Below are 27,694 nucleotides of genomic sequence, written 5' to 3'. Positions count from 1 at the left end.
TGATTGGCGTGGGTTGATATATCATCTCTGTCTTTCATGTTGTTTGTAATACCACAGCCAACCTCAGGGCATGTTAGGGCCTGTTAGGTTCACCTCCTCCAGACAAAATACTGATACAGAACAGCAATACAGTACACTGGCATGAAGGTTGCATAAAGAGATTGTGACTTACATTATCACTCAATATCACTGTTTTGTTCTGTTCTAAACGGTTGTCTGTAGAAAAACAACTTATTTTGTTCTACATTATCAACAGTAAAGAGACAACCCTTTTACTTTGTTGCAAAGTAGCTTTGGAGGACTCCTTTGTTCAGCTTATTTGACCTCCTTTACAATCCAATAATGTATAGCTGTGTGTAATATGCAGTAGCCTATAGACACAAGGGAACAATCCACAAGGAGAGTGACAAAGAAAGGAAAGAGAGCACACTGACCCCCTTCACCAGCAGCTCTTGATCGCTGTCCTGCTGTTGTGTAAGTGGTCAGTCAGTGGTCTTATTGTCAGTGATCCTATTGCAGGTCTGTGATGGCTACACACACACACACACACACACACACACACACACACACACACACACACACACACACACACCTGATCCTGTTGCAGGTCTGTGATCCAGCACGACCCTCAGCGCTGAGCTATGCTATGTTGATCTCCCAGACGGCTACACACACACGCGCACACACACACACACACACACACACACACACACACACACACACACACACACACACACACACACATAGAGCAGACAGGTTACATAAACACAGAGGGCAGGGGGCAACAGACTGAGCTACAGTACAGTTCAAGAGCTGCAACTAAGCACCCTGTATCAGGTGCAGACTGGTACACGCCTGCTGCCACTGATGTAGAGCCCCTGAAATGGGATACACCATTGTTGGAGGGCGGGGGTGAAGAAAATTGAAGGAGGGGGTTCTTGCTTGGTGATTGCTCCCAAAGCCTTGATTGAGTTCTGAAAGAGCAACTGAAAGGGCAACCTGGTAAAGGTCCTGGCTGGTCAGACTTGATTGTTCTTGATCCTCTTTAGATGGGTGGCACACAGACGGCATTGTTCAGGGGGCCTATTGGTATGTCATCGTTTCACAGGGGGCATGGTGGTTTGGTGGTGACTCATCAAGACTGCATGTGAGCCCAAATAGCACCCTATTCCCTATATAGTGCCCTACATTTGACCTATGACATTTGGAAAGCTGATGTAGCTTCTAGAAGGAAGGAAATGTGATATGGACAGATAGACACACTTCTTTCATTTCACTATGAGAGCTGTGCAATGAGACAGGTCATAACGCTGCATGGGAACATAGATATCAACATCTTCAACAGCAGATTGTTCTAGACTCTATGTGGGGCATAGTGATGGACTCTCTGTGCCCTGCTCCCACAAGCTCTGCTGTACCAGTAATGGGTATGTGTACCGCTTTGATTGATTGATTCGATTTTTTATGTATTTTATTATTATTGTATCATGCATCTTCAGGATGCCTAGCCCACATGGGCTTATAAGACACTGTATTTGCTGTAGTAAAATAAAATAATTATGTCAATATATGCACACATACATATACACTACATGACCAAAACATCTCATTCCAAAATCATGGACATTAATATGGACTTGGTCCCCCCTTTGCTGCTATAACAGCCTCCACTCTCGTTCTACTAGATGTTGGAACATTGCTGCAGGGACTTGCTTTCATTCAGCCACAAGCATTAATGAGGTCGGGCACTGATGTTGGCCGATTAGGCCTGGCTTGCAGTCGGCGTTCCAATTCATCCTAAAGGTGTTCGATGGGGTTGAGGTCAGGACTGTGTGCAGGCCAGTCAGGTTCTTCCACACCAATCTCGACAAACCATTTCTGTATGGACCTCGCTTTGTGCACGGGGGCATTGTCATGCTGAAACAGGAAAGGGCCTTCCCCAAACTGTTGCCACAAAGTTGGAAGCACAGAATCGTCTAGAATGTCATTGTAGGCTGTAGCGTTAAGATTTCCCTTCACTGGAACTAAGGGGCATAGCCCGAACCATGAAAAACAGCCCCAGACCATCATTCCTCCTCCACTAAACTTTACAGTTGGCACTACGCATTGGGGCAGGGAAAGTTCTTCTGGCATCCGCCAAACCCAGATTCGTCCGTCGGACTGCCAGATGGTGAAGCGTGATTCATCACTCCAGAGAATGCGTTTCCACTGCTCCAGAGTCCAATGGCGGCGAGCTTTACACCACTCCAGCCGACGCTTGGCATTGCGCATGTTGATCTTAGGCTTGTGTGCGGCTGCTCGGCAATGTAAACCCATTTCATTAAGCTCCAGACGAACAGTTCTTGTGCTGACTTTGCTTCCAGAGGCAGTTTGGAACTTGGTAGTGAGTGTTTACACGCTCCGGCACTCGGCGGTCCCGTTCTGTGAGCTTGTGTGGCCTACCACTTTGTGGCTGAGCCATTGTTGCTCCTAGAAGTTTCCACTTCACAATAACATCACTTACAGTTGACCAGGGCAGCTCTAGCAGGGCAGAAATTTGATGAACTGACTTGTTGGAAAGATGGCATCTTATGATGGTGCAACGTTGAAAGTCACTGAGCTCTTCAGTAAGGCCATTCTACTGCCAATGTTTGTCTATGGAGATTGCATGGCGGTGTGCTCGATTTTATACACCTGTTAGCAACGGGTGTGGCTGAAATTGCCGAATCCGCTAATTTGAAGGGATGTCCACATACTTTTGTATATATAGTGTATATATAAACATACGTTCATACGGCAGTGACAGACAGTAGAGAAAACAAAACAAAAACCTTTCAAGTATACAACTTATCTTGTCGCATCTTCCAAGCTTTGGAGATACAATTTGACACCAGGAATACTTCTTTCCTAAATAGCCATTCAAGTTTTTCTTCATCTATAGTCCAAAATAATGCCTATTTTCTTTGCAACATTTTAAATTACAGTATAGCTCTCAAATCATCATATAAAGTACAATAAAATATAAAGTGCAATTCATTCTCTACCTCACCTAAATCACAGACTGTACATTGTTGCTCTTATTCATCTATGGTATTGAACCTACCTACTTAAATTGCCAGAGGCAGTATCCATGTTCTCAACTGGGCACACAAGGACCTTTGGTTTCTGGATAGGTGAGAGGTGACATAAGGTTCTGGATAGGTGAGAGGTGACATAAGGTTCTGGATCGTAGCTGTTTTTGATCTGGTTGTAAGTTCTGAGTTTTTGTTTTAGCCATATGTCAGTTGATCATTTTTCTTTGTAGCTTAGGGTTAACTTGTGTTTGACCATATTGACATTGCATCGTAACTTGTTTCTAAATATGTGTTGTAGATCACCTTCTTTAAATATGGTGTTAGGTTCTAAGATTCTGGTACAAATTCCAGTCGGATTCTGAAGAAAGCTCAAGCTAGATTTATTAAACCACACTGGGTCATACAGCTGCAAAGACAAAGTATGATTATACATTATATACTTATAACCTCCATGTGTACCCTCTTGCCAGACAAGCCCTCCCCCCTCCTGAGTCTAGGATGTACAATGAATCTCTGTGGCTTGTCATGTGAGGTTATCGTCCCAGCCCGAGTCCGGAACCTTAAGTACTCCACGAATCTCCCTGTCTTCTTATCAGTCAGGGGAAGCTTTGAGACTAGGGAGTATACATTCTTGCAGCCTGCCTCAGTCCAATGTTAATTATCCGGACTCATACACAAAGAGCTATTTGAGAATAAGCGACCCATTCGTACTCAAGTGAATGTAATGATGCAAAACATATTGAGAGAATATAAGGATTTACAGTGCCTTCGGTAAGTATTCAGATTTCTTGACTTTTTCCACATTTTGTTACGTTACAGCCTTATTCTAAAATTGATTAAATAGTTTTTTCCCCTCATCAATCTACACACAATACCCCTATAATGACAAAGCAAAAACAGGTTTTTAGACATTTTTGCTAATTTATTAATTTAAAAAAACCTGAAATATAACATTAACATAAGTATTCAGACCCTTTACTTCAGTATTTTGTTGAAGCACCTTTGGCAGCGATTACAGCATTGAGTGTTCTTGGGTATGACGCTACAAGCTTGGCACACCTGTATTTGGGGAGTTTCTCCCATTCTTCTCTGCAGATCCTCTCAAGCTCTGTCAGGTTGGATGGGGAGCGTTGCTACACAGCTATTTTCAGGTCTCTGGGTTCTGGCTAGGCCACTCAAGGACATTCAGAGACTTGTCCCGAAGCCACTCCTGCGTTGTCTTGGCTGTGTGCTTAGGGTCATTGTCCTGTTGGAAGGTGAACCTTCGCCCCAGTCTGAGGTCTTGAGCGCTCTGGAGCAGGTTTTCATCAAGGATCTCTCTGTACTTTGCTTCGTTCATCTTTGCCTCGATCCTGACTAGTCTCCCAGTCCCTGCCGCTGAAAAACATCCCCACAGCATGATGCTTCCACCACCATGCTTCACCGTAGGGATGGTGCCAGGTTTCCTCCAGACGTGACGCTTGGCATCCAGGCCAAAGAGTTCAATCTTGGTTTCATCAGACAAGAGAATCTTGTTTCTCGTGGTCGGAGAGTCTTTAGGTTCCTTTTGGCAAACTCCAAGCGGGCTCTCATGTCTCTTTTAACTGAGGAGTGGATTCCATCTGGCCACTCTACCATAAAGGCCTGATTGGTGGAGTGCTGCAGAGATGGTTGTCCTTCTGGAAGGTTCTCCTATCTCCACAGAGGAACTCTAGAGCTCTGTCAGAGTGACCATCGAGTTCTTGGTCACCTCCCTGACCAAGGCACTTCTCCCCCGATTGCTCAGTTTGGCCAGGCGGCCAGCTCTAGGAAGAGTCTTGGAGGTTCCAAACTTCTTCCATTTAAGAATGATGGAGGCCACTGTGTTCTTGGGGAACTTCAATGCTGCTGACATTTTTTGGTACCCTTCCCCAGATCTGTGCCTCGACACAATCCTGTCTCGGAGCTCTACGGACAATTCCTTCGACCTCATGGCTTGGTTTTTGCTCTGACATGCACTGTCAACTGTGAGACCTTATATAGACAGATGTGTGCCGTTCCAAATCATGTCCAATCAATTGAATGTACCACAGGTGGACTCCAATCAAGTTGTAGAAACATCTCAAGGATGATCAAACAGGATGCACCTGAGCTCAATTTCGTGTCTCATAGCAAAGGGTCTGAATACTTATGTAAATAAGGTATTTTTGTTTTTAATTTTTAATACATTTGTAGAAATTTCTGCAAACCTGTCATTATGGGGTATTGTGTGTAGATTGCTGAGGAATTTGTATTTATTTAATCCATTTTAGAATAAGGCTGTAAAGTAACAAAATGTTGAAAAGGTCAAGTGGTCTGAATTTTTTCCTAAGGCACTGTATAACAGTGAATCTATAACATATTGAGAGAATATAATGATATAAAAACATTGAAGCTATAAGACAGCGTCATAGGGCAGTAGTTTACAATCTATTAGCTCTAACACATGCCTCCCATCTCACCCTTATGGAAACATTCTGTCTCAGAGACAGGTCCCCTTAGTTATTTGATTATAAACATACTAAAACATGCTCAAGTCAATTAGTCAGTTTACAACAATGGCATTGAGTTCCTTTGTCCAGGTGTAGCTGTGTGTTTTATCCCAGTTGAAAACCTTTTTTCTTATTCTGTCTTCAGGCATATTGATAAGACGGTTCCATAACCTACCTGTGATGGCGGGTGTGTTTTAGCTCTGAGGAGGGTATGTTGGGGCTTGTTGTTTCTCACAGCTTTGCACACTGCTTCAGACATCTGCTGGGCCTGAGCTCCTCTGTGTGGTGTGAGTTACTGCTCCCAGTCCCAGCCCCCTCTTTCAGGGTACCCCCAGGCTTGCAAGTAGTACAGATGGCCCCTAGGAGCAGCCCATCCCACCCCACTCCAGCACATTCCACCCCACCAGCCCCTATTAGTCTAATAGCAACAGGTGTGTGTGTGCCTGCCTATGAGGGGTAGACAGGCTCCCCGCCCTGCTGCCACAGCAACCGCACTGTCGCCAAACGACATGGATTAAAAGGGACGGTGTATCTAGGGAAAACGTAAGCACAGGCAGGTACATACACACTCAGACACGCACACACACACGCTTAGACACACACTCAGACACACACAGGCACACACACTAAAGCACGTAAACAACCTTTATCTCTGTCCTGCATGCACAGCCCTGACATATAGGCACATAAACAAGCACTAAACCATACATGCGTACATCAGAAAACACATAAACTCACACAATTCCAGACCACATATAACCTATACAACACATGAACTGGCACAATCACACGTGATACGTGTATAGACATGGTGTTGTTAGGGTAATGTAGCTCTGGCTCAATCTCTATGACCAGTGACCCTCTGTTCCTTCTATAAATCATTTCTACCAGCATTCTATCCCTTGCCGTGTGGATGGCTTCTACCACAGATGATGCGTCTGAATACAGATTATCATCAATATAGTAAATATATAATTCTCTATATTAAAATATTAAACTTCTACATATCTCTCTCTCGTTCTCTCTCCCGCTCGCTCTCTGTCTCTCTGTCCCTCTCTACGTGCCTCTCTTTCGCTCTGTCGCTCTCGCTCTCTCTCGCTGTCTCTCTCCCTCTCTGTCTCTGTCTCTCTCTTTCTCTATAGCTCTCTCTTTCTCTGTTTATCTTTCTGTCTCACTCTCTCTCTCTCTCTCTCTCTCTCTGTTAATGATGGTTGTGTTTCCTGTCTAGTGGTGTTGGCCTCAGAGGGCCGTACAATTAAGTCTGATTGTGTTCTCTGCTCGCTGCCTCTGTGCCTGGGAGATAATCCTCTTGTTAGTGTGGAACAGGGCCGGAGGTGAGTCTGATCATGTTATACTGGCCAAGGTGGGCCGTGCCTGGCTGCCTGCACAACTCCTGCACACGCGCACCTCCATCAGGCTTCTTACTACTAACTAATCTGTCCCAGAACACAATGGGTTCAGGAACATCCCCAAACTCATCTTTTAAAGCATGCATCTCTGTCAGTTCAAGAGTAGGCCTAGAGGGAAGGGATGAGATCCTAACTAATCTGTCCCAGTCACAATGTTGTCAGGAACTATTTTTGGCCAATGTCACGCTATTTTAATTTTCTGCCTTCTGTAATGTTAGAGTTTTATTGAAGAATCACCTTTTATTCTATTCTATTGTTGTGGGATTAGTGCATAAAATAGGCAGCAGCTGTCTCAGTGACTCGTTTGACTTTTGGTGCTGGTTATGCACACCTCTCCACTGTCGCCCATCTTGGCATGGTGTGTGTCTGGCACCCGATAGTGGACGAGGGAGAGGGAGACAGAGAGAGAGAGCGGGAAGAGAGAGGGTGAGTGTAGGAGAGACAGAGAGAAAGGGGAGAGATAGAACTACCCACATGAAAAAATACTATAAGTATACTATGGTATAAATACAATAGCATTTACGGTAGTGTTTTTGCAGACTTTACTGTAGTATTCACTGTAGTGTTTACTGTAGTATACTGTAGTATTTACAGTTAATTATAGTATAAATACTGTAGTAAAAGAAAACTGTAGTATATACTATAGTAATTAATATAGTGTTTTTGTGGATTGTATTATACTGTAGTATTTATTGAAGTATTTTTGCTGACTATACTATACTGTAGTATTTACTGTAGCATTCCAGGCATTACTGTAGTATTTACTATAGTGTTTTTGTTTTATTATCTTTGACATAGAAGTGGAGGCTTTCACCTTCAGGAAACCTACTGGAGAAATACTAAAATAGCAAATGTTCCATAACCTGTAGGTAGGTAGGACTGGGTTCTAACCTGTAGAGAACACAATATGGTCTATACTTGGCACGTAGGTTTCTCACTTATGGGTGAACAAACTGTGATATGGGAGAAGGGAATGGGCAGTATTGTAGTATTTGTGTTTTTGCAGACTGTAGTGTTTTTTGCGGACATTACTGTAGTATTTACTACAGTGTTTTTTTGCGGATAATACTATAGTAAGTACTACACCAGATCGAGGGATAATACCGTTAAAAAAGTGCTACTCCACTGCTTATAACTAACTAGAAGTTAAGTATAACTGAAAGAAATCTAAGATGTGTCAAATAAATTTTATCCAGCTCAGGGCTCCAACTATGTATTTGGTTTGCTAACTTGCTAGTTAAGTGGCTAGATGTCAAGATCAAGATTATTGGTTACAGCAGAGACATTCAATCCCCTCCTGGATCAAGATCCCTTTTGCCAAATGTTTTAATAAAAATACTGTATACCCCAGTATGATAAAGAAACCCTACCCTATATTTAAGCAATAAGGTCCGAGGGGTGTGGTAAATGGCCAATATACCACGGCTAAGGGCTGCTCTTAAGCACGACGCAACGCGGTGTGCCTGGATACAGCCCTTAGCCATGGTATATTGGCCATATATCACACCCCTCTGACCTTATTGCTTAAATATAGGGTAGGGTTAATTTACCATACCGGGGTATATGGTATTTCTTAGATTTCTTATAATTACCAACGTAATTAGAGCAGTAAAAATAAATGTTTTGTCATACCCGTGGTATACTGTCTGATATACCACGCCTGTCAGCTAATCAGCATTCAGGACTCGAACCACCCAGTTTATAATCTATAGTAAACTATAGTAATGTTTCATGTGGGTAAGGAGAAAGAGAGAGAGAGTGGGTGGGTGGGAAAGAAAGAGAGAGAAGTAGAGAGGCAGGTGAAACCTCACAACGGCCAGGCGTTAAATTATGAATCTGGTACGGTGGCGGTGGTAGCAGAGCAGCGTGGGCAACACGGCAAGCAGCGCTCCAATCAGCTAGATGGCCAACCGAACAGAAGCCTGCTGCTGCTCCCCTTAAAGACTTTAGATCAGTGAGCCCTGTTGATTAGAAACCCTATCAGGCTTAGAGAACTTGGACCAGGCTCCCAAGCCATCATGGCTTTTTATAGCATTTAAATAACACCATCCAACTAATTGGTTTCATGTCGCCGCATAAGCAGGCTGTCGTTTTTGACTTTGGAACGGGTGATAGTTGAGGACAGGGGCATGAATATTTCAAAGGTTTAGCGTAGCTGCTGGCTCTATTTTTGTAGTCTGAATTCATGCTCTGGCTGTTTGTTTTGTCATCTAGCATTAGTGTTGACTCTAGGCTGCATCCAATGTGAAGTGGTTCTACCATGTGACGTCCATTGTGGTGCTGGACAAACACCATGATTAAAACAGATGAAGAAGAAAATGCCATTCACGTCCCAAATAGCACCCTATTCCCCATATAGGGCCCATAGGACTCTGGTCAAAAGTAGTTCACTGCATAGGGACATGGGTGCCATTTGGGATGCAGTCACCATGTTTACCAGAACCATCGATCAGTCTCAGGTCTCGTGTCCTGCATGTGTCCAGGCTCAGTGGGCAAAAATTACAAAATGCAATTACAAAATACCATAAAGATCAAAATAAACTACAAGATAATTGAATTTTAAAATGTATTTAATTAAAACACATGTATTTTGTATTTTAAAATACAGAAATACATTTGCAAGTAGCCGGCTCGAACAGCATCAACATTGTCAGTAACGGTTACAGAAACGTTTTACTTGCTATGACTGTGATATGTTGGTTAACTAAAATGTATTCGGAAGTATTCCGACCTATTGACTTTTTCCACATTTTGTTACGTTACAGCCTTATTCTAAAATGGATTCAATAAAAAATATTCCTCATCAATCTAAACACAATACCCCATAACGACAGTGTTTCTACAACTTCATTGGAGTCCACCTGTGGTAAATTAAATTCATTGGACATGATTTGGAAAGGCACACACAGTTGACAGTGCATGTCAGAGCAAAAACCAAGCCATGAGTTGTCGGTAGAGCCCAGAGACAGAATTGTGTCAAGGAATTTCATTTCAGCAGAATTAAAGGTCCCCAAGAACACAGTGGCCACCATCATTCTTAAATGGAAGAAGTTTGGAACCACCAAGACTGGCCGCCTGGCCAAACTGAGCAATCGGGGGAGAAGGGCCTTGGTCAGGGAGGTGACCAAGAACCCGATGGTCACTCTGACAGAGCTCCAGAGTTCCTCTGTGGAGATGGGAGAACCTTCCAGAAGGACAACCATCTCTGCAGCACTCCGCCAATCAGGCCTTTATGGTAGAGTGGTCAGACGGAAGCCACTCCTCAGTAAAAGGCACATAACAGCCTACTTGGAGTTTGCCAAAAGGCACCTAAAGGACTCTTAGACCATGAGAAACAAGATTCTCTGGCCTGATGAAACCAAGATTGAACTCTTTGGCCTGAATGCCAAGCGTCACGTCTGGAGGAAACCTGGCACCATCCCTATGGTGAAGCGTGGTGGCTGCATCATGCTGTGGGGATGTTTTTCAGTGGCAAGGACTGGGAGACTAGTCAGGATCGAGGGAAAGATGAGATCCTTGATGAAAACTTGCTCCAGAGTACTCAGGACCTCAGACTGGGGCGAAGGTTCACCTTCCAACAGGACAATGACCAGAAGCACACAGCCAAGACAATGCAGGAGTGGCTTTGGGTCAAGTCTAAATATCCTTGAGTGGCCCAGCCAGAGCCCGGACTTGAGCCCGATCTAACATCTCTGGAGAGACCTGAAAATAGCTGTGCAGCGACGCTCCCCATCCAACCTGACAGAGCTTGAGAGGATCTGCAGAGAAGAATGGGAGAAACTCCCCAAATACAAGTGTGCCAAGCTTGTAGCGTCACACCCAAGAAGACTCGAGACTGTAATCGCTGCCAAAGGTGCTTCAACAAGGTACTGAGTAAAGGGTCTGAATAATTATGTAAATGTGATATTTGAATTTTTTTTAATATACATTTGCAGCATTTTATAAAAACCTGTTTTTGCTTTGTCATTATGAGGTATTGTGTGTAGATTGATGAGGATAAAAAACGATTTAATCCATTTTAGAGTAAGGCTGTAACGTAACAAAATGTGGAAAAAGTCAAGGGGTTTGAATACTTTCCGAATGCACTGTATATGTGAAAATGAACATACCAAAATGAACTGCAAAGCACACTGAGTATTATTATTGGCCTTGTTTTGTGGTCATGTCTCGATGGGATACAGCTTAACCTAATTCTCCTAAATGCTGCTTAAGTTCTCCTAAACCTGCTATGAAAAGTCAATTTTGTCAAAAGCTGTATCCCTTCTAAACAAACCTTGTTTCAGGGTGGAGCGCATTAGAATAATATTCAGCATGCTTTGCAATTGTCCATTTTTACATACACATTTATATTTAGTTCATTTAGCAAATGCTGTTATCACACCATGGTGCCATCAGACTTCTAATATCAATGCAGGGTGAAAGGGGGCCACAAAATGGTGAACCGCTATAAAGAATTGTATAGAAAAGTATTTTGAAAATATTCATTACAGCTCTCGACAGTATCTCGTTACAAAATACATTGGAGTGTAGTTCAGCCCAGTGTAATACAAATTACAAAATACTCAGAAGTAATTAAAATAAGTATTTCAAATACATGCCCATCTCTGACTGCAAGTTCTCAATTTTCTTGCCTTGTATTGTCTTGTCTCTCCTGTGGTCTGCCAGTGAGATAGGAGGTAGAAGATGGCTGATAGGATAGGAGATATGAACTCCACTGGACTGGCCTTAGCCTTGCCTGAGCTTAACTCAGATATTGACAGCTTTCAGTAGTTCAAGTGCATACAGTGCCTTCAGAAAGTATTCACATCCCTTGTATTACATCCTTAATTTAAAATGGATTAAATTGTAATTTTTTGTCAATGGCCTACATACCCCATAATGTCAAAGTGGAATTATGTTTTTCGAAATATTTACAAATTAATAAAAAAATCAACAGCTGAAATATCTTGAGTCAATACGTATTCAACCCCTTTTGATATGGCAAGCCTAAATAAGTTCAGGAGTACAAATGTACCTAATAAATTGTATGGACTCACTCTGTGTGCAATAATAGTGTTTAACATGATTTTGTAATGACTACCTCATCTCTGTACCCCACTTATACAATTATCTGTAAGGTCTCTCAGTCGAGCAGTGAATTTCAAACACAGATTCCACCACAAAGACCAGGGAGGTTTTCCAATGCCTCACAAAGAAGGTCACCTATTGGTAGATGGATAAAACATTTTTTTAAACAGACATTGAATATCCCATTGAGCATGGTGAAGTTATTAATTACACTTTGGATGGTGTATCAATACACCCAGTCACTACAAAGATACAGGCTTCCTTCCTAACTCGGTTTCCGGAGAGGAAGGATTTAACCATGAGGCCAATGGTGACTTTAAAACAGTTACAGAGTTTAATGGCTGTGATAGGAGAAAACTGAGGATGCATCAACCAACAACATTGTAGTTACTCCACAATACTAACCTAATTGACAGAGTGAAAAGAAGGATGCCTGTTCAGAATAAAAAATATTCCAAAACATACATCCTGTATGCAACAAGGCACTAAAGTACAGTGGCTTGCGAAAGTATTCACCCCCCTTGGCATTTTTCCTATTTCTTTGCCTTACAACCTGGAATTAAAATTGATATTTTGGGGGGTTTGTATTTTTTATTGTGAAACAAATAAAAAAACAGAAAACTTGAGCGTGCGTAACTATTCACCCCCCCAAAGTCAATACTTTGTAGAGCCACCTATTGCAGCAATTACAGCTGCAAGTCACTTGGGGATGTCTCTATAAGCTTGGCACATCTAGCCACTGGGATTTTTGCCCATTCTTCGAGGCAAAACTGTTCCAGCTCCTTCAAGTTGGATGGGTTCCGCTGGTGTACAGCAATCTTTAAGTCATACTACAGATTCTCAATTGGTTGAAACATGTTATTTTTTTCATTTCACTTCACCAATTTGGACTATTTTGTGTATGTCCATTACATGAAATCCAAATAAAAATCCATTTCAATTACAGGTTGTAATGCAACAAAATAGGAAAAACGCCAAGGGGGATGAATACTTTGCAAGTAAAAAAATAATCTATTTAATTCATTTTCAATTCAGTCTGTAACACAACAAAATGTGGAATAAGTCAAGGGGTATGAATACTTTCTGAAGGCACTGTATATGTGAAAATGAACATACCAAAATGAACTGCAAAGCACACTGTGTATTGTTTCAGGCGGAGCTCATTTGAATAATTCTCAGCATGCTTTTTAATTGTTCATTTTTACATTTACATTTATATTTAGTTAATTTAGCATACGCTTTTATCACATCATAGTGCTATCAGACTTCTGATTCCGATGCAGGCTGAAAGGAGGGCCACAAAATGTGAACCGCAATATAAAATGATATAGAAAAGTATTTCATATTTTGAAAATACAAAATACATTGGAGTGTAGTTCAGCCCAGTCTAACTCAAATCACAAGTCATTCAAATACGTATTTAAAATACATGTAACAGAAACACTGCCCATCTTTGAGTACACAGACCTCTACCCCTGTGGTCAGTCATGCTTCGCACACCCTGCATGCCCTGACTTGCTGGTTGCAGCTGACAGGCTATGTGTGAGTGTCTGTCTGTATTGGAGCGTTTGTGTTGGGGCGGTATAACTATGACATCCAAAGCTCCTACAGAAAAAGGGAAAGGAAAGGTAAAGCGGGATACCTAGTCAGTTGTACAACTGAATGCATTCAACTGAAATGTCAAGTCTAATATACAGCCCTAGAACTGACCCCTGGCTTGATTCTACCCTGGAACTGAACTCAGACCTGTGCTCTTTATAAGAGCCTGTTAATGTCAATAAGATAGTAATGGAACATGGATCGAGAGCAGAGCAACAACACCCTCATTGTTATTTTAAATAAACACTGCTGGTTGTTCCCATGTAATGCAGTGAGTCACCTTGTGAACCTTGTTGGAGGCGGACCGAGGTCCATGACTCCAGTCGAGGAGCTAGAGCTGCTTTTGTCTTCTATTCTGGCATCCAGTTATGTGTGTCAGATTGCATTCAACGTACTACTTAGAATGCACACTACTTAGAAAGCATGCCCAATGTATTGCTTCATTCTAAGTAGTGTGCAAGTACTGACGTTGGAACAAGTGCATGCCTAGTTTCCCAGGCATCTGTGCCTACTGGCACCATGCTGCAGGTCTCCTTATCAGCTGCCTTAAGAATAGTCGCCCTACAGAAGATGCCCTGCCAGCAGCTGTCATGCGTTACCGGGCGAGGTGGGGTAACAGGGTAACTAGGTAACCTAAGGAACACAGGCAACAGATGCGAGAGGTGTGCAATCATCCCAGTTGGCCTTAAAGGGTGTTCCTTAGCATAGGCACACACACACACATGCTACTGTACTAAACACACTCTCGTCTAAGAGCATCCTTGAATGCACACCAGAACCTCTCTTGAACAAAATACATGATACTGTATATGCTCGCTGGTGCCTACTGAAACACCCACAGGGACACAGGGACACATGGACACGCACACAGCCCTGCCTGCCAGGTACAGTAGTAAGTGCTGCCAGCCTGTCTGACCAGAGTAGAGTAGAGCAGGGCTCTCAGACAGATAGACAGGTTGAAGTACGTCAAGGCCAGAGCCATCTCTCTTCTATCCTAGGTCATATCCACCCCACACACGCACACACACACACACACACACACACACACACACACACACACACACACACACACACACACACACACACACACACACACACACACACACAACACACAACACACAAAACAGAACACATCAGTTCTGTCACGTTGTTGGTGAGGACACCAGACCGATGCAGGTCTGTAGGTTACTGAGTGTCTCTGTCCCTGGCTAGAGAGAAGAGAAGAAGAGCTCATGGATTACAATACAATACTATGTTTCCTGAGAAACGTGATCTTAGAGAGAACATCATTATGGCAGCAGGAAGTTGTGCTGCTGTGGGAAGAGGAAGAAGGAGAGAGAGGGATATAGAGAGATGGAAGGGAAAGAGAGCTGCTACGGTGTCAACAAACCAAATACATCTGATCCCCGGCTCTTCTCTGAGGTCAAGTCTTCATCTGGTCTCATCTCTTCTTCTTCACAACAATGCCAGCTCTTCTTCTCTCTAGCTCTTTTGGCAGGGGGAATAATAAAATATACTGTACTGTATACAGAAAGCATAGAGTCTACACCAATCGTATAAAAGGAGGAGAGGAAAATGTCTGGTCCTGGGCAGCGGACTCTCCCTCATTCTCCCTCCTCTCGTCCCTCCCATTCTCTTACCTCTCTCCTCTGTTTGCTGATTACGTCTGTGCGTGTGTTTTGTTCCCTCTTTCTCTGTGTAATTGTACGCTTTTAAAAGTCAGATTTCTCCTCTTGAATTTCAATCAAGAGGCTTCAAAGTGAGCGGCTCCATGACTGAGGGGTCATTAAACAGGGCTATGCTGTGCTGGGGATACTAGACCAGACCCAGACCATTCAGTCACAAACACACACACGCACACACACACAGGGAGACAGACAGACACACACACACACACACACCACACACACACATACACTGTCCTGAACCTAAAGGCCCTCTCTCCAGCCCTTCAGAGCTGGACATGAACAGAACAGACCATTTAAACCCTGAACACACCACAACATCCAGTAGTCCTGAAGTCTACTCAAAATAACGAGTGACATCAAGACAATGTTTTAATATTCACCACAGTGTCCAACTGACTCCCCAGCTTTGACTCACTCCTCTGCTGACGAACAGAGCTCTGGGGAGCTAGCTAGGTCTCCCAGACCACCACTTAGTGAAGTGATTCATGTTTGCAATACTGTCTAGCTCTTTCCCCTGAGTTGTCATCATTATTACAGTTATTACATTCTGACACTGTGCCCCTGTGGATGGACTCTGAATAGAGCCGGCAGGGAGAGCCAGGCGGACTCTGAATAGACCTGAGTATGGCTTGCCGGTGGGTAATGATTGTGGATGATGGTGCATGATACTGTTCACCTTTCAGAAATGACATGGATGGCACAATGGCTCAAATCAATCACCAGACACTCTGGTTGAGTCCCAAATGTCACCCTGTACCCTATACAGTGCATTCGGAAAGTATTCGGACCCCTTGACTTTTTCCACATTTTGTTACGTTACAGCCTTATTCTAAAATTGACTAAATTGTTTTTTTCCCTCATCAATCTACACACAATACCCCATAATGACAAAGCAAAAACAGTTTTTTAGAAATGTTTGCAAAAGTATAAAAAATAAAAACTGAAATATCACATTTACATAAGTATTCAGACCCTTTACTTAGTACTTTGTTGAAGCACCTTTGGCAGAGATTACAGCCTCAATTCGTCTTGGGTATGACGCTACAAGCTTGGCACACCTGTATTTGGGGAGTTTCTCCCATTCTTCTCTGCAGATCCTCTCAAGCTCTGTCAGGTTGGATGGGGAGTGACACTGCACAGCTATTTTCAGGTCTCTCCAGAGATGTTCGATCGGGTTCAAGTCCGGGCTCTGGCTGGGCCACTCAAGGACATTCAGAGACTTGTCCCGAAGCCACTCCTGCGTTATCTTGGCTGTGTGCTTAGGGTCATTGTCCTGTTGGAAGGTGAACCTTCGCCCCAGTCTGAGGAGCAGGTTTTCATCAAGGATCTCTCTGTACTTTGCTCCGTTCATCTTTCCCTCGAACCTGACTAGTCTCTTAGTCCCTGCCGCTGAAAAACATCCCCACAGCATGATGCTGCCACCACCATGCTTCACAGTAGGGATGGTGCCAGGTTTTCTCCAGACGTGATGCTTGGATTCATGCCAAAGAGTTCAAGCTTGGTTTCATCAGACCAGATAATTTTGTTTCTCATGGTCTGAGAGTCCTTTAGGTGCCTTTTGGCAAACTCCAAGTGGGCTGTCATGTGCCTTTTACTGAGGAGTGGCATCCATCTGGCCACTCTACCATAAAGACCTGATTGGTGGAGTGCTGCAGAGATGGTTGTCCTTCTGGAAGGTTAGTCCCATCTTCACAGAGGAACTCTGGAGCTCTGTCAGAGTGACCATCGGGTTCTTGGTCACCTCCCTGACCAAGGACCTTCTCCCCTGATTGCTCAGTTTGGCCAGGCGGCCAGCTCTAGGAAGAGTCTTGGTGGTTCCAAACTTCTTCCATTTAAGAATGATGGAGGCCACTGTGTTCTTGGGGACCTTCAATGCTGCAGAAATGTTTTGGTACTCTTCCCCAGATCTGTGCCTCGACAAAATCCTGTCTCGGAGCTCTACGGACAATTCCTCAATTTTGAGTCTCATAGCAAAGGGTCTGAATACTTATGTAAATAAAGTATTTCTGTTTTTTATTATGGCGTATTGTGTGTAGATTGATGAGGGGAAAAATGTATTAATTACATTTTATAATAAGGCTGAAATGTAACAAAATGTGGAAAAAGTCAAGGGGTCTGAATACTTTCCGAATGCACTGTATAGTGCACTACTTTTTTACCAGGGTCCTATGGGTGCACTAGGGAATAGGGGGAATTGGGATGTAGACTTTGTGTGGGTATGGAGGGGCACGGTGGCACGCAGGGCTCTATCTACCCCACAGGAGGCCCTCTGTATCTCCAGCTGCAGATATATAAAAGGCCCGGTTTAAACCATCAGACCCCTGGATCTAACTGCTTCTGCGCCCATCAGTTTCTCTTAACCACTTTAATTAACTGCACAGTAGAGGTGACCAGTGGTACCTTAATTGGGGAGAACAGGCTCATAATAATAGCTGAAACAGAATCAATTGAATGGTATCGAACACATCAAACACATGGTTTCAATGTGGTTGATACCATTCAATTTATTCCATTCCAGACATTATTATGAGTTGGCCTCCCCTCAGCAGCCTCCTGTGCTGCACTGAGCTGGGTAACTGTCAACCATTACGGTGCTCACAGTCCAACTGTGGCAGATGGTAGCAGAAGTGAGAGAGGAGTACCACACTCTAAAAAATGCTGGGTTAAAAAGCAACCCAGCGCTGTGTAAGTAGTGGACAGAACATTTACATTTACATTTACATTTTAGTCATTTAGCAGACGCTCTTATCCAGAGCGACTTACAGGAGCAATTAGGGTTAAGTGCCTTGCTCAAGGGCACATTAACGTCATTTAGCAGACGCTCTTAGCCAGAGCGACTCACAAATTGGTGCGTTCACCCTATAGCCAGTGGGATAACCACTTTACAATTTGGGGGGTTAGAAGGAATACTTTATCCTATCCCAGGTATTCCTTAAAGAGGTGGGGGTTTCAAATGTCTCCGGAAGGTGGTGAGTGACTCCGCTGTCCTGGCGTCGTGAGGGGAGCTTGTTCCACCATTGGGGTGCCAGAGCAGCGAACAGTTTTGACTGGGCTGAGCGGGAGCTATGCTTCCGCAGAGGAAGGGAGCCAGCAGGCCAGAGGTGGATGAACGCAATGCCCTCGTTTGGGTGTAGGGACTGATCAGGGCCTGAAGGTACAGAGGTGCCGTTCCCCTCACTGCTCCATAGGCAAGCACCATGGTCTTGTAGCGGATGCGAGCTTCAACTGGAAGCCAGTGGAGTGTGCGGAGGAGGGGGGTGACGTGAGAGAACTTGGGAAGGTTGAACACCAGACGGGCTGCGGCATTCTGGATGAGTTGTAGGGGTTTAATGGCACAGGCAGGGAGGCCAGCCAACAGCGAGTTGCAGTAGTCCAGACGGGAGATGACAAGTGCCTGGACCAGGACCTGCGCCGCTTCCTGTGTAAGGCAGGGTCGCACTCTCCGAATGTTGTAGAGCATGAACCTGCAGGAGCGGGTCACCGCCTTGATGTTGGCGGAGAACGACAGGGTGTTGTCCAGGGTCACGCCTAGGCTCTTCGCACTCTGGGAGGAGGACACAGCGGAGTTGTCAACCGTGATGGCGAGATCATGGAACGGGCAGTCCTTCCCCGGGAGGAAGAGCAGCTCCGTCTTGCCAGGGTTCAGCTTGAGGTGGTGATCCGTCATCCATACTGATATGTCTGCCAGACATGCAGAGATGCGATTCGCCACCTGGTTATCAGAAGGGGGAAAGGAGAAGATTAGTTGTGTATCGTCAGCGTAGCAATGATAGGAAAGGCCATGTGAGGATATGACAGAGCCAAGTGACTTGGTGTATAGGGAGAAAAGGAGAGGGCCTGGAACCGAGCCCTGGGGGACACCAGTGGTGAGAGCACGTGGTGCGGAGACAGCTTCCCGCCACGCCACTTGGTAGGAGCGACCGGTCAGGTAGGACGCAATCCAGGAGTGAGCCGCGCCGGAGATGCCCAGCTCGGAGAGGGTGGAGAGGAGGATCTGATGGTTCACAGTATCAAAGGCAGCAGACAGGTCTAGAAGGACAAGAGCAGAGGAGAGAGAGTTAGCTTTAGCAGTGCGGAGAGTCTCCGTGACACAGAGAAGAGCAGTCTCAGTTGAATGACCAGTCCTGAAACCTGACTGGTTTGGATCAAGAAGGTCATTCTGAGAGAGATAGCAAGAGAGTTGGCTAAAGACGGCACGCTCAATAGTTTTGGAAAGAAAAGAAAGAAGGGATACTGGTCTGTAGTTGTTGACATCAGTGGGGTCGAGTGTTGGTTTTTTTGAGAAGGGGAGCAACTCTCGCTCTCTTGAAGACGGAAGGGACATGGCCAGCGGTCAAGGATGAGTTGATCAGCGAGGTGAGGTAGGGGAGAAGGTCACCGGAGATGGTCTGGAGAAGGGAGGAGGGGATGGGGTCAAGCGGGCAGGTTGTTGGGCGGCCTGCAGTCACAAGTCGCAGGATTTTATCTGGAGAGAGAGGGGAGAAAGAAGTCAAAGCATAGGGTAGGGCAGTGTGAGCAGGACCAGCAGTGTCATTAGACTTAACAAACGAGGATCGGATGTCGTCAACCTTCTTTTCAAAGTGGTTGACGAAGTCATCCACAGAGAGAGAGGAGGGGGGGGAGGATTCAGGAGGGAGGAAAATGTGGCAAAGAGCTTCCTAGGGTTAGAGGCAGATGCTTGGAATTTAGAGTGGTAGAAGGTGGCCTTAGCAGCAGAAACAGATGAAGAAAATGTAGAGAGGAGGGAGTGAAAAGATGCCAGGTCGGCAGGGAGTTTAGTTTTCTTCCATTTCCGCTCCGCTGCCCGGAGCTCTGTTCTGTGAGCTCGCAATGAGTCATCAAGCCACGGAGCTGGAGGGGAGGACCGAGCCGGCCGGGAGGATAGGGGACACAGAGAGTCAAAGGATGCAGAAACATTGGGTTGTTTTTTACCCAGAAGTTGGGGCACTTAGTTGGGTTATTGAGCTATGACCAGATGGGCAGTATGTCTGTTACATGTATTTGAAATATGTATTTTAATTACCCCTAAGTATTTTGTGTTTTGTATTACACTGGGCTGAACTACAGTTGAAGTCGGAAGTTTACATACTCTTAGGTTGGAGTCATTAAAACTCGTTTTTCAACCACTCCACACATTTCTTGTTAGCAAACTATAGTTTTGGCAAGTCGGTTAGGACATCTACTTTGTGCATGACACAAGTAATTTTTCCAACAATTGTTTACAGACAGATTATTCCACTTATAATTCACTGTATGACAATTCCAGTGGGTCAGAAGTTTACATACACTAAGTTGACTGTGCCTTTAAACAGCTTGGAAAATTCCAGAAAATGATGTCATGGCTTTAGAAGCTTCTGATAGGCTAATTGACATCATTGAGTCAATTAGAGGTGTACCTGTGGATGTATTTCAAGGCCTACCTTCAAACTCAGTGCCTCTTTGCTTGACATCATGGGAAAATCAAAAGAAATCAGCCAAGACCTCAGGGAACAAGTGGTAGACCTCCACAAGTCTGGTTCATCTTTGGGAGCAATTTTCAAACGCCTGAATGTACCACGTTCATCTGTACAAACAATAGTACGCAAGTATAAACACCATGGGACCACGTAGCCGTCATACCGATCAGGAAGGAGACGCGTTCTGTCTCCTAGAGATGAACGTACTTTGGTGCGAAAAGTGCAAATCAATCCCAGAACAACAGCAAATGACCTTGTGAAGATGCTGGAGGAAACAGGCACAAAGGTATCTATATCCACAGTAAAACGAGTCCTATATCGACATAATCTGAAAGGCCGCTCAGCAAGGAAGAAGCCACTGCTCCAAAACCGCCATAAAAAAGCCAGACTACGGTTTGCAACTGCACATGGGGACAAAGATCGTACTTTTTGGAGAAATGTCCTCTGGTCTGATGAAACAAAAATAGAACTGTTTGGCCATAATGACCATCGTTATGTTTGGAGGAAAAAGGGGGATGCTTGCAAGCCGAAGAACACCATCCAAACCGTGAAGTACGGAGGTGGCAGCATCATGCTGTGGGGGTGCTTTTCTGCAGGAGGGACTGGTGCACTTCACAAAATAGATGGCATCATGAGGAAGGAAAATGATGTGGATATATTGAAGCAACATCTCAAGACATCAGTCAGGAAGTTAAAGCTTGGTCGCAAATGGGTCTTCCAAATGGACAATGACCCCAAGCATACTTCCAAAGTTGTGGCAAAATGGCTTAAGGACAACACAGTCAAGGTATTGGAGTGGCCATCACAAAGTCCTGACCTCAAACCTATAGAACATTTGTGGGCAGAACTGAAAAAGCGTGTGCGAGCAAGGAGGCCTACAAACCTGACTCAGATACACCAGCTCTGTCAGGAGGAATGGGCCAAAATTCACCCAACTTATTGTGGGAAGCTTGTGGAAGGCTACCCGAAATGTTTGACCCAAGTTAAACAATTTAAAGTCAATGCTTCCAAATACTAATTGAGTGTATGTAAACTTCTGACCCACTGGGAATGTGATGAAAGAAATAAAAGCTGAAATAAATCATTCTTTCTACTACTTTTCTGGCATTTCACATTCTTAAAATAAAGTGGTGATCGTAGCTGACCTAAGACAGGGAATTTTGACTAGGATTAAATGTCAGGAATTGTGAAAAATTGAATTTAAGGTATATGTAAACTTCCGACTTCAACTGTACATATGAGATGAGTAGTGCAAGATATGTAAACATTATTAAAGTGACTAGTGTTCCATTTCTTAAAGTGGCCAGTGATTTCAATAGGCAGCAGCAGCCTCTAATGTGCAACGACAATACCTAGTATGCTTTGCAGTTGTTCATTTTTACATATACACTACCGGTCCAAAGTTTTAGAACACCTACTCATTCAAGGGTTTTTCTTTATTTTTACTATTTTCTACCTTGTAGAATGATATGAAATAACACATATGGAATCATGTAGTAACCAAAAAAGTGTTACAAAAATCAAAATATATTTTATATTTGAGATTCTTCAAACAGCCACCCTTTGCCTTGATGACAGCTTTTCACAACCAGCTTCACCTGGAATGCTTTTCCAACAGTCTTAAAGGAGTTCCCACATATGCTGAGCACTTGGTGGCTGCTTTTCCTTCACATTGCGGTCCGACTCATCCCAAACCATCTCAATTTGGTTGAGGTCGGGGGATTGTGGGGGCCAGGTCATCTGATGCAGCACTCCATCACTGTTCTTCTTGGTCAAATAGCCCTTACACAGACTGGATGTGTGTTTTGGGTCATTGTCCTGTTGAAAAACAAATGATAGTCCCATTAATTCCAAACCAGATGGGATGGCGTATTGCTGCAGAATGCTGTGGTAGCCATGCTGGTTAAGTATGCCTTGAATTCTAAATAAATCACAGACAGTGTCACCAGCAAAGCACCATCACACCTCCTCCTCCATGCTTCACGGTGGGAACTACACATGCGGAGGTCATCCGTTCACCTACACTGCGTCTCACAAAGACACGGCGGTTTGAACCAAACATCTCCAATTTGGACTCCAGACCAAAGGACAGATTTCCACCGGTCTAATGTCCATTGCTCGTGTTTCTTGGCCCAAGCAAGTCTATTCTTCTTATTGGTGTCCTTTAGTAGTGGTTTCTTTGCAGCAATTCGACCATGAAGGCCTGATTCACACAGTCTCCTCTGAACAGTTGATGTTGAGATGTGTCTGTTACTTGAACTCTGTGAAGCATTTATTTGGGCTGCAATTTATGAGGCTGGTAACTCTAATGAACGTATCCCTTGCAGCAGAGGTAACTCTGGGTCTTCCTTTCCTCTGGCGGTCCTCATTAGAGCCAGTTTCATCATAGCGCTTGATGGTTTTTGCGACTGATCTTGAAGAAATTTTCAAAGTTCTTGAAATGTTCCGTATTGAATGACCTTCATGTCTTAAAGTAATGATGGACTGTCTTTTCTCTTTGCTTATTTGAGCTGTTCTTGACATAATATGGACTTGGTCTTTTACCAAATAGGGCTATCTTCTGTATGCCACCCCTACCTTGTCACAACACAACTGATTGGCTCAAATGCATTAAGAAGGAAATAAATTCCACAAATTAACTTTTAAGAAGGCACACCTGTTAATTTAAATGCATTCCAGGTGACTACCTCATGAAGCTGGTTGAGAGAATGCCAAATGTGTGCAAAGCTGTCATCAAGGCAAAGGGTGGCTACTTTGTTTAACACTTTTTTGGTTACTATATGATTCCATATGTGTTATTTAATAGTTTTGATGTCTTCACTACTATTCTACAATGTAGAAAATAGTAAAAATAAAGAAAAACCCTTGAATGAGTAGGTGTGTCCAAACTTTTGACTGGTACTGTACGTATTTCAAATACATGTAACAGAAATACTGCCCTTCTCTGAACGTGGCTCAATAACCCAGCTTCAACAACTGAACCTTGCTTTGGCAATGGGTTGTCAAGTGGCCCAACTGCAGAGTCAAAATAACCCAACATGTGTTCTGTCCAATATTTACCCAAATTGAGTTGTTTTTAACCCAGCATTTCTTTGAGTGCATTTGCATACATTGGTGTGTAGTGGGTGTCACAAGCCTTGCCTCCTGGATAATAGCAGTCATTCTCTACTGACAGATTCATCCAGATGATTTGACTTTTTAATGTTCATTTTTAAAACGAAAAGTATTATTATTTGTTATGCAATGATGTTTCTGTGGTGTGATGACTAATCATTAAAATATCCCTTTCTCACTATTTTTTATCCCTCTTTCCTCCTCCCTCCCTCCCTCCCTCCCTCCCTCCCTTCCTCTCTGCTGTAGATGGTGGTTCTGATGGACCCCATGGAGGATCCAGATGATATCCTGCGTGCCAACCGCTCCCGGGAAAAGACCTATATGTTCGACGTGGCGTTTGACTACTCAGCTAACCAGGAGGAGGTGTACAGAGCCACGACCAAGGGCCTAATCGAAGGCCTCATATCTGGCTACAACGCCACCGTTTTCGCCTATGGACCCACAGGTTTGTCATAGCTGCCATATCCTCTATTCTAACTGTGTGCATGTGTGTGAATGCATGTGTGCATGTGTCCTCTGTCCCTGTGTGTGTTGTCCTCATCTACCACCCACTGGGCACCAGGGGAGAACATTACAAAGGAAATAATCAGCCTGGGGGTTGATGATCCTGACTGCATGTATTTTTATCCAAGTTATTTCTTATTTTTTTGCCCATTACAGCCATATAATCAAACTCATATAGCGCTATCTTCCTTTTCCACTTGATTAATCTGGTGGTTCTATATTTTAATTACTCAGATTTGTTACCATATGGACTGGGGAGGGGTGTTGCGTGTCATCTCTCATTCTGCTTTTAATAGGAAGACAGGAAATTGTTCCGTAGGGAGCACCTGACTGCCGAGAAGCAGGGCTCAGACACACAGTCACTACCTAGAAAGACAAATACAACAGACCCAAAAGTAATCTTCCCCTCCATCCCTTCCTCCCTCCTTCCTGCTGTCTGTCTCTCCCTGTAGACTCACCACTCTTAATCTCTGCTCATCTCTAATTAAACTAATTAAACTCAGTGTGTCGCAGTCTTGTTGTCCAAAACAGAATTAAGATCTTGTGACCAGGCTGTCCTCCTCGACCAAAACAGGCACGATTTCAGGGAATAGAGCTTGACTGGGGTTAAGCTTTTTTTAATATTGAGTTTAAAAGTAGTGTACAGCTACTGAATGTGAGACAAATTCCTGTAAAAGGGCAAATAAATGAACTGAACTTAAAGGAGAAGTTTTCTTTTTTACAACTATATCTCTATTTCTGAAGTATTGTAAATGGCATGTTCTAGAAATTTTTGTGTGTTTTCACTTGTTTTTGAGAATTTGCTGTTTAGGGTAAGGTTCTCAAAAACAAGTGAAATCACAAAAAAAGGTGTCTGGACCCTTCCATAACATCCCAGCTAGCACATAACATTCTGAGACCCATATGTTTCTTAGAGCTTGGTGAGAGCGTGGTTGTCCTATGGTTATTTTGCATACAACCATGCCACAACTTTCTGGGAATGGTGCAGGATACCGAGCTAGCACTTAACGTTCTGAGAACCATATGTTTCTTAGGTGGGAATTTCAGTACTTCAGCATAACGTTTTCTACAGGTTTTCTCATGGTTCTATTTAGTCATGTTCTCATATTGTTTAGAGAACGTTAAGAAACATTGTTGTTCTGTGGGAATTTCAGTACTTTAGCGTAACGTTTTCTGCAGGTTTCCTCATAGTTCTATTTAAAGTCATGTTCTCAGAACATTAAGAAAACTTACCATAAAAAACACAACAATACATTAGTAATGTTCAAAGAACGTTCTGAGAATGTTATTTAAAAACACAGTCATTCCGTTCTCAGCGTCAACAAAACTCTCTATCCTCTATCTTGTTAAGTGTGTTCAAGTGTGTTGGCCGCGCCTTCTAATTGGTCATAACTGATCTTAATGAGTGCAAGTTTCCTTTGAAATGGGGTCTATTTGAATAGACTAAAATGAACAGCTTGGTATGAGTAAAAAAACTATGGCATTAAGAAATTAAGATCATAGGTTTGAATCTCACTGATGCCATGCCACAATAAAAAATAAATGTGTTTGCCTGATTAATGCCTACGAAAATTAATTTCCAATTGTCCTATCTGTGTTCAAAACAGTTAACCTAAGCTAGCAGTGTTATTAAAAGAAACAGAAAAATGTTCTCAGAACATTATTTAATTACCTTCAAATTACCTATAATTTCCGTTCTCAGAACATTAATAAAACTTCCCAGGAAAATATAGTAAAACGTTCTCAGATCCTCCTTGCAACCAAAAAATGTATGTTCCCAGAACAGGTGAAATGTTCACTTTCGTTCTCAGAACGTTAAAAAAACGTTCAGTTTTACCGATCAGGAAACTTACGACTTCGTTCCCAGAACCAATGGGAAACCAAAAACATACGTTCCCACAACTTCCAAAGAACCAGATGTGCTAGCTGGGATACCATTGACATAAAAAATGTAGATTTGGAGTAAAGAAGAAAACTTCTCCTTTAAGTGAACTGATCTTACATTTTACATTTACATTTTAGTCATTTAGCAGACGCTCTTATACAGAGCGACTTACAGTTAGCTTGCAGAAAAATATAGTAATGACACTGAAATTGACACTATTCAATGATCAAGTTGTTTGGTATTGATACTATTTTCCCCTTCAACTCAAACTGCAAACTGTAATTGTGCATATTTTCCCTCTTTGTGTGTGTGCGTGTGTGTCTGTGCTCAGGTTGTGGGAAGACGTACACTATGTTGGGGACGGACAGGGAACCAGGGATTTACGTAAGGACTCTAAATGACCTGTTCAAAGCCATCGAGGAGACCAGCGATGACATGCAGTACAACATCTCCATGTCATACCTGGAGGTGAGAATACATACTGTGTCTATTTCTGCTTTCCAAATGACACCCAATTCCCTATATAGTGCACTACATTTCAAAAGTAGTACACTATATAGGGAATAGGATGCTATTTTGGGACGCAACCTGTGTCTGCCATTATTTCTCTTAGGAATACCCTGACAACATGTCTAATAACACACATCTAACACAGCTGTCAGCAGCCTACTTGTGCTATAACAAACTGCCCTATCACCTGACCCACAAGGCTTTCAGTTCAGCTAAGGTCATCAACAGTGATGTAGTGCCATATAGTATACTAACTTATAACCACAACTGCATTTCTGTTTATTTAACAGTTCATGTTGATAGTCATGCAGATACAGTGCCTTCAGAAAGTATTCACACCCCTTCACTTTTTCCACATTTTGTTGTGTTACAAGGTGGAATTGAAATAGATTTAATTGTCAACAATCTACACACAATACTCTGTAATGTCAAAGTGGAAGAAAAACATTTGTAAAACAAAATATGAAAAATAAACCACTAATATATCTTGATTACATACAGTGGCTTCAGAAAGTATTCATACCCCTTCACTTATTCCACATTTTGTTGTGTTACAGCCTGAATATAAAACATTGAAAACATGTTTTTTAGACAGTTTTTCAAATTTATTGAAAATGAAATACAGAAATATCTCATTTACATAAGTATTCACACCCCTGAGTCAATACTTTGTTGAAGCATCTTTGGCAGCGATTACAGCTGTGAGTCTTTCTGGGTAAGTCTCTAAGAGCTTTCCACACCTGGATTGTGCAACATTTGCCCATTATTCTTTAAAAAATTCTTCAAACTCTGTTGATCATTGTTAGACAACCATTTTCTTGTCTTGCCATAGATTTTCAAGTAGATTTAAGTCAAAACTGTAACTTGGCTACTCAGGAACATTCACTGTCTTCTTGGTAAGCAACTCCAGTGTAGATTTG

The 27,694-nt window shown here is 43.2% G+C and overlaps 1 protein-coding gene across 1 annotated transcript in view; it reads left to right on the top strand.

Annotated features, from left to right (window-relative positions):
* LOC121547565 (kinesin-like protein KIF19) overlaps positions 1-27,694 on the top strand; it is an 87,545-nt gene that overhangs the window by 20,948 nt on the left and 38,903 nt on the right. Inside the window, exons 3-4 of the mRNA XM_045209785.1 lie at positions 24,122-24,320; positions 26,596-26,732. Coding sequence (XP_045065720.1) covers positions 24,122-24,320; positions 26,596-26,732 — 336 coding nt within the window. The remainder of the gene's footprint in view (positions 1-24,121; positions 24,321-26,595; positions 26,733-27,694) is intronic.

The sequence above is a fragment of the Coregonus clupeaformis genome, chromosome 31 (genome assembly GCF_020615455.1).
Source record: "Coregonus clupeaformis isolate EN_2021a chromosome 31, ASM2061545v1, whole genome shotgun sequence".
Classification (NCBI taxonomy): Eukaryota; Metazoa; Chordata; class Actinopteri; order Salmoniformes; family Salmonidae; genus Coregonus; species Coregonus clupeaformis.
Note: the sequence above shows the minus strand (reverse complement) of the source record. Positions and strands in the feature narration are given on the sequence as shown.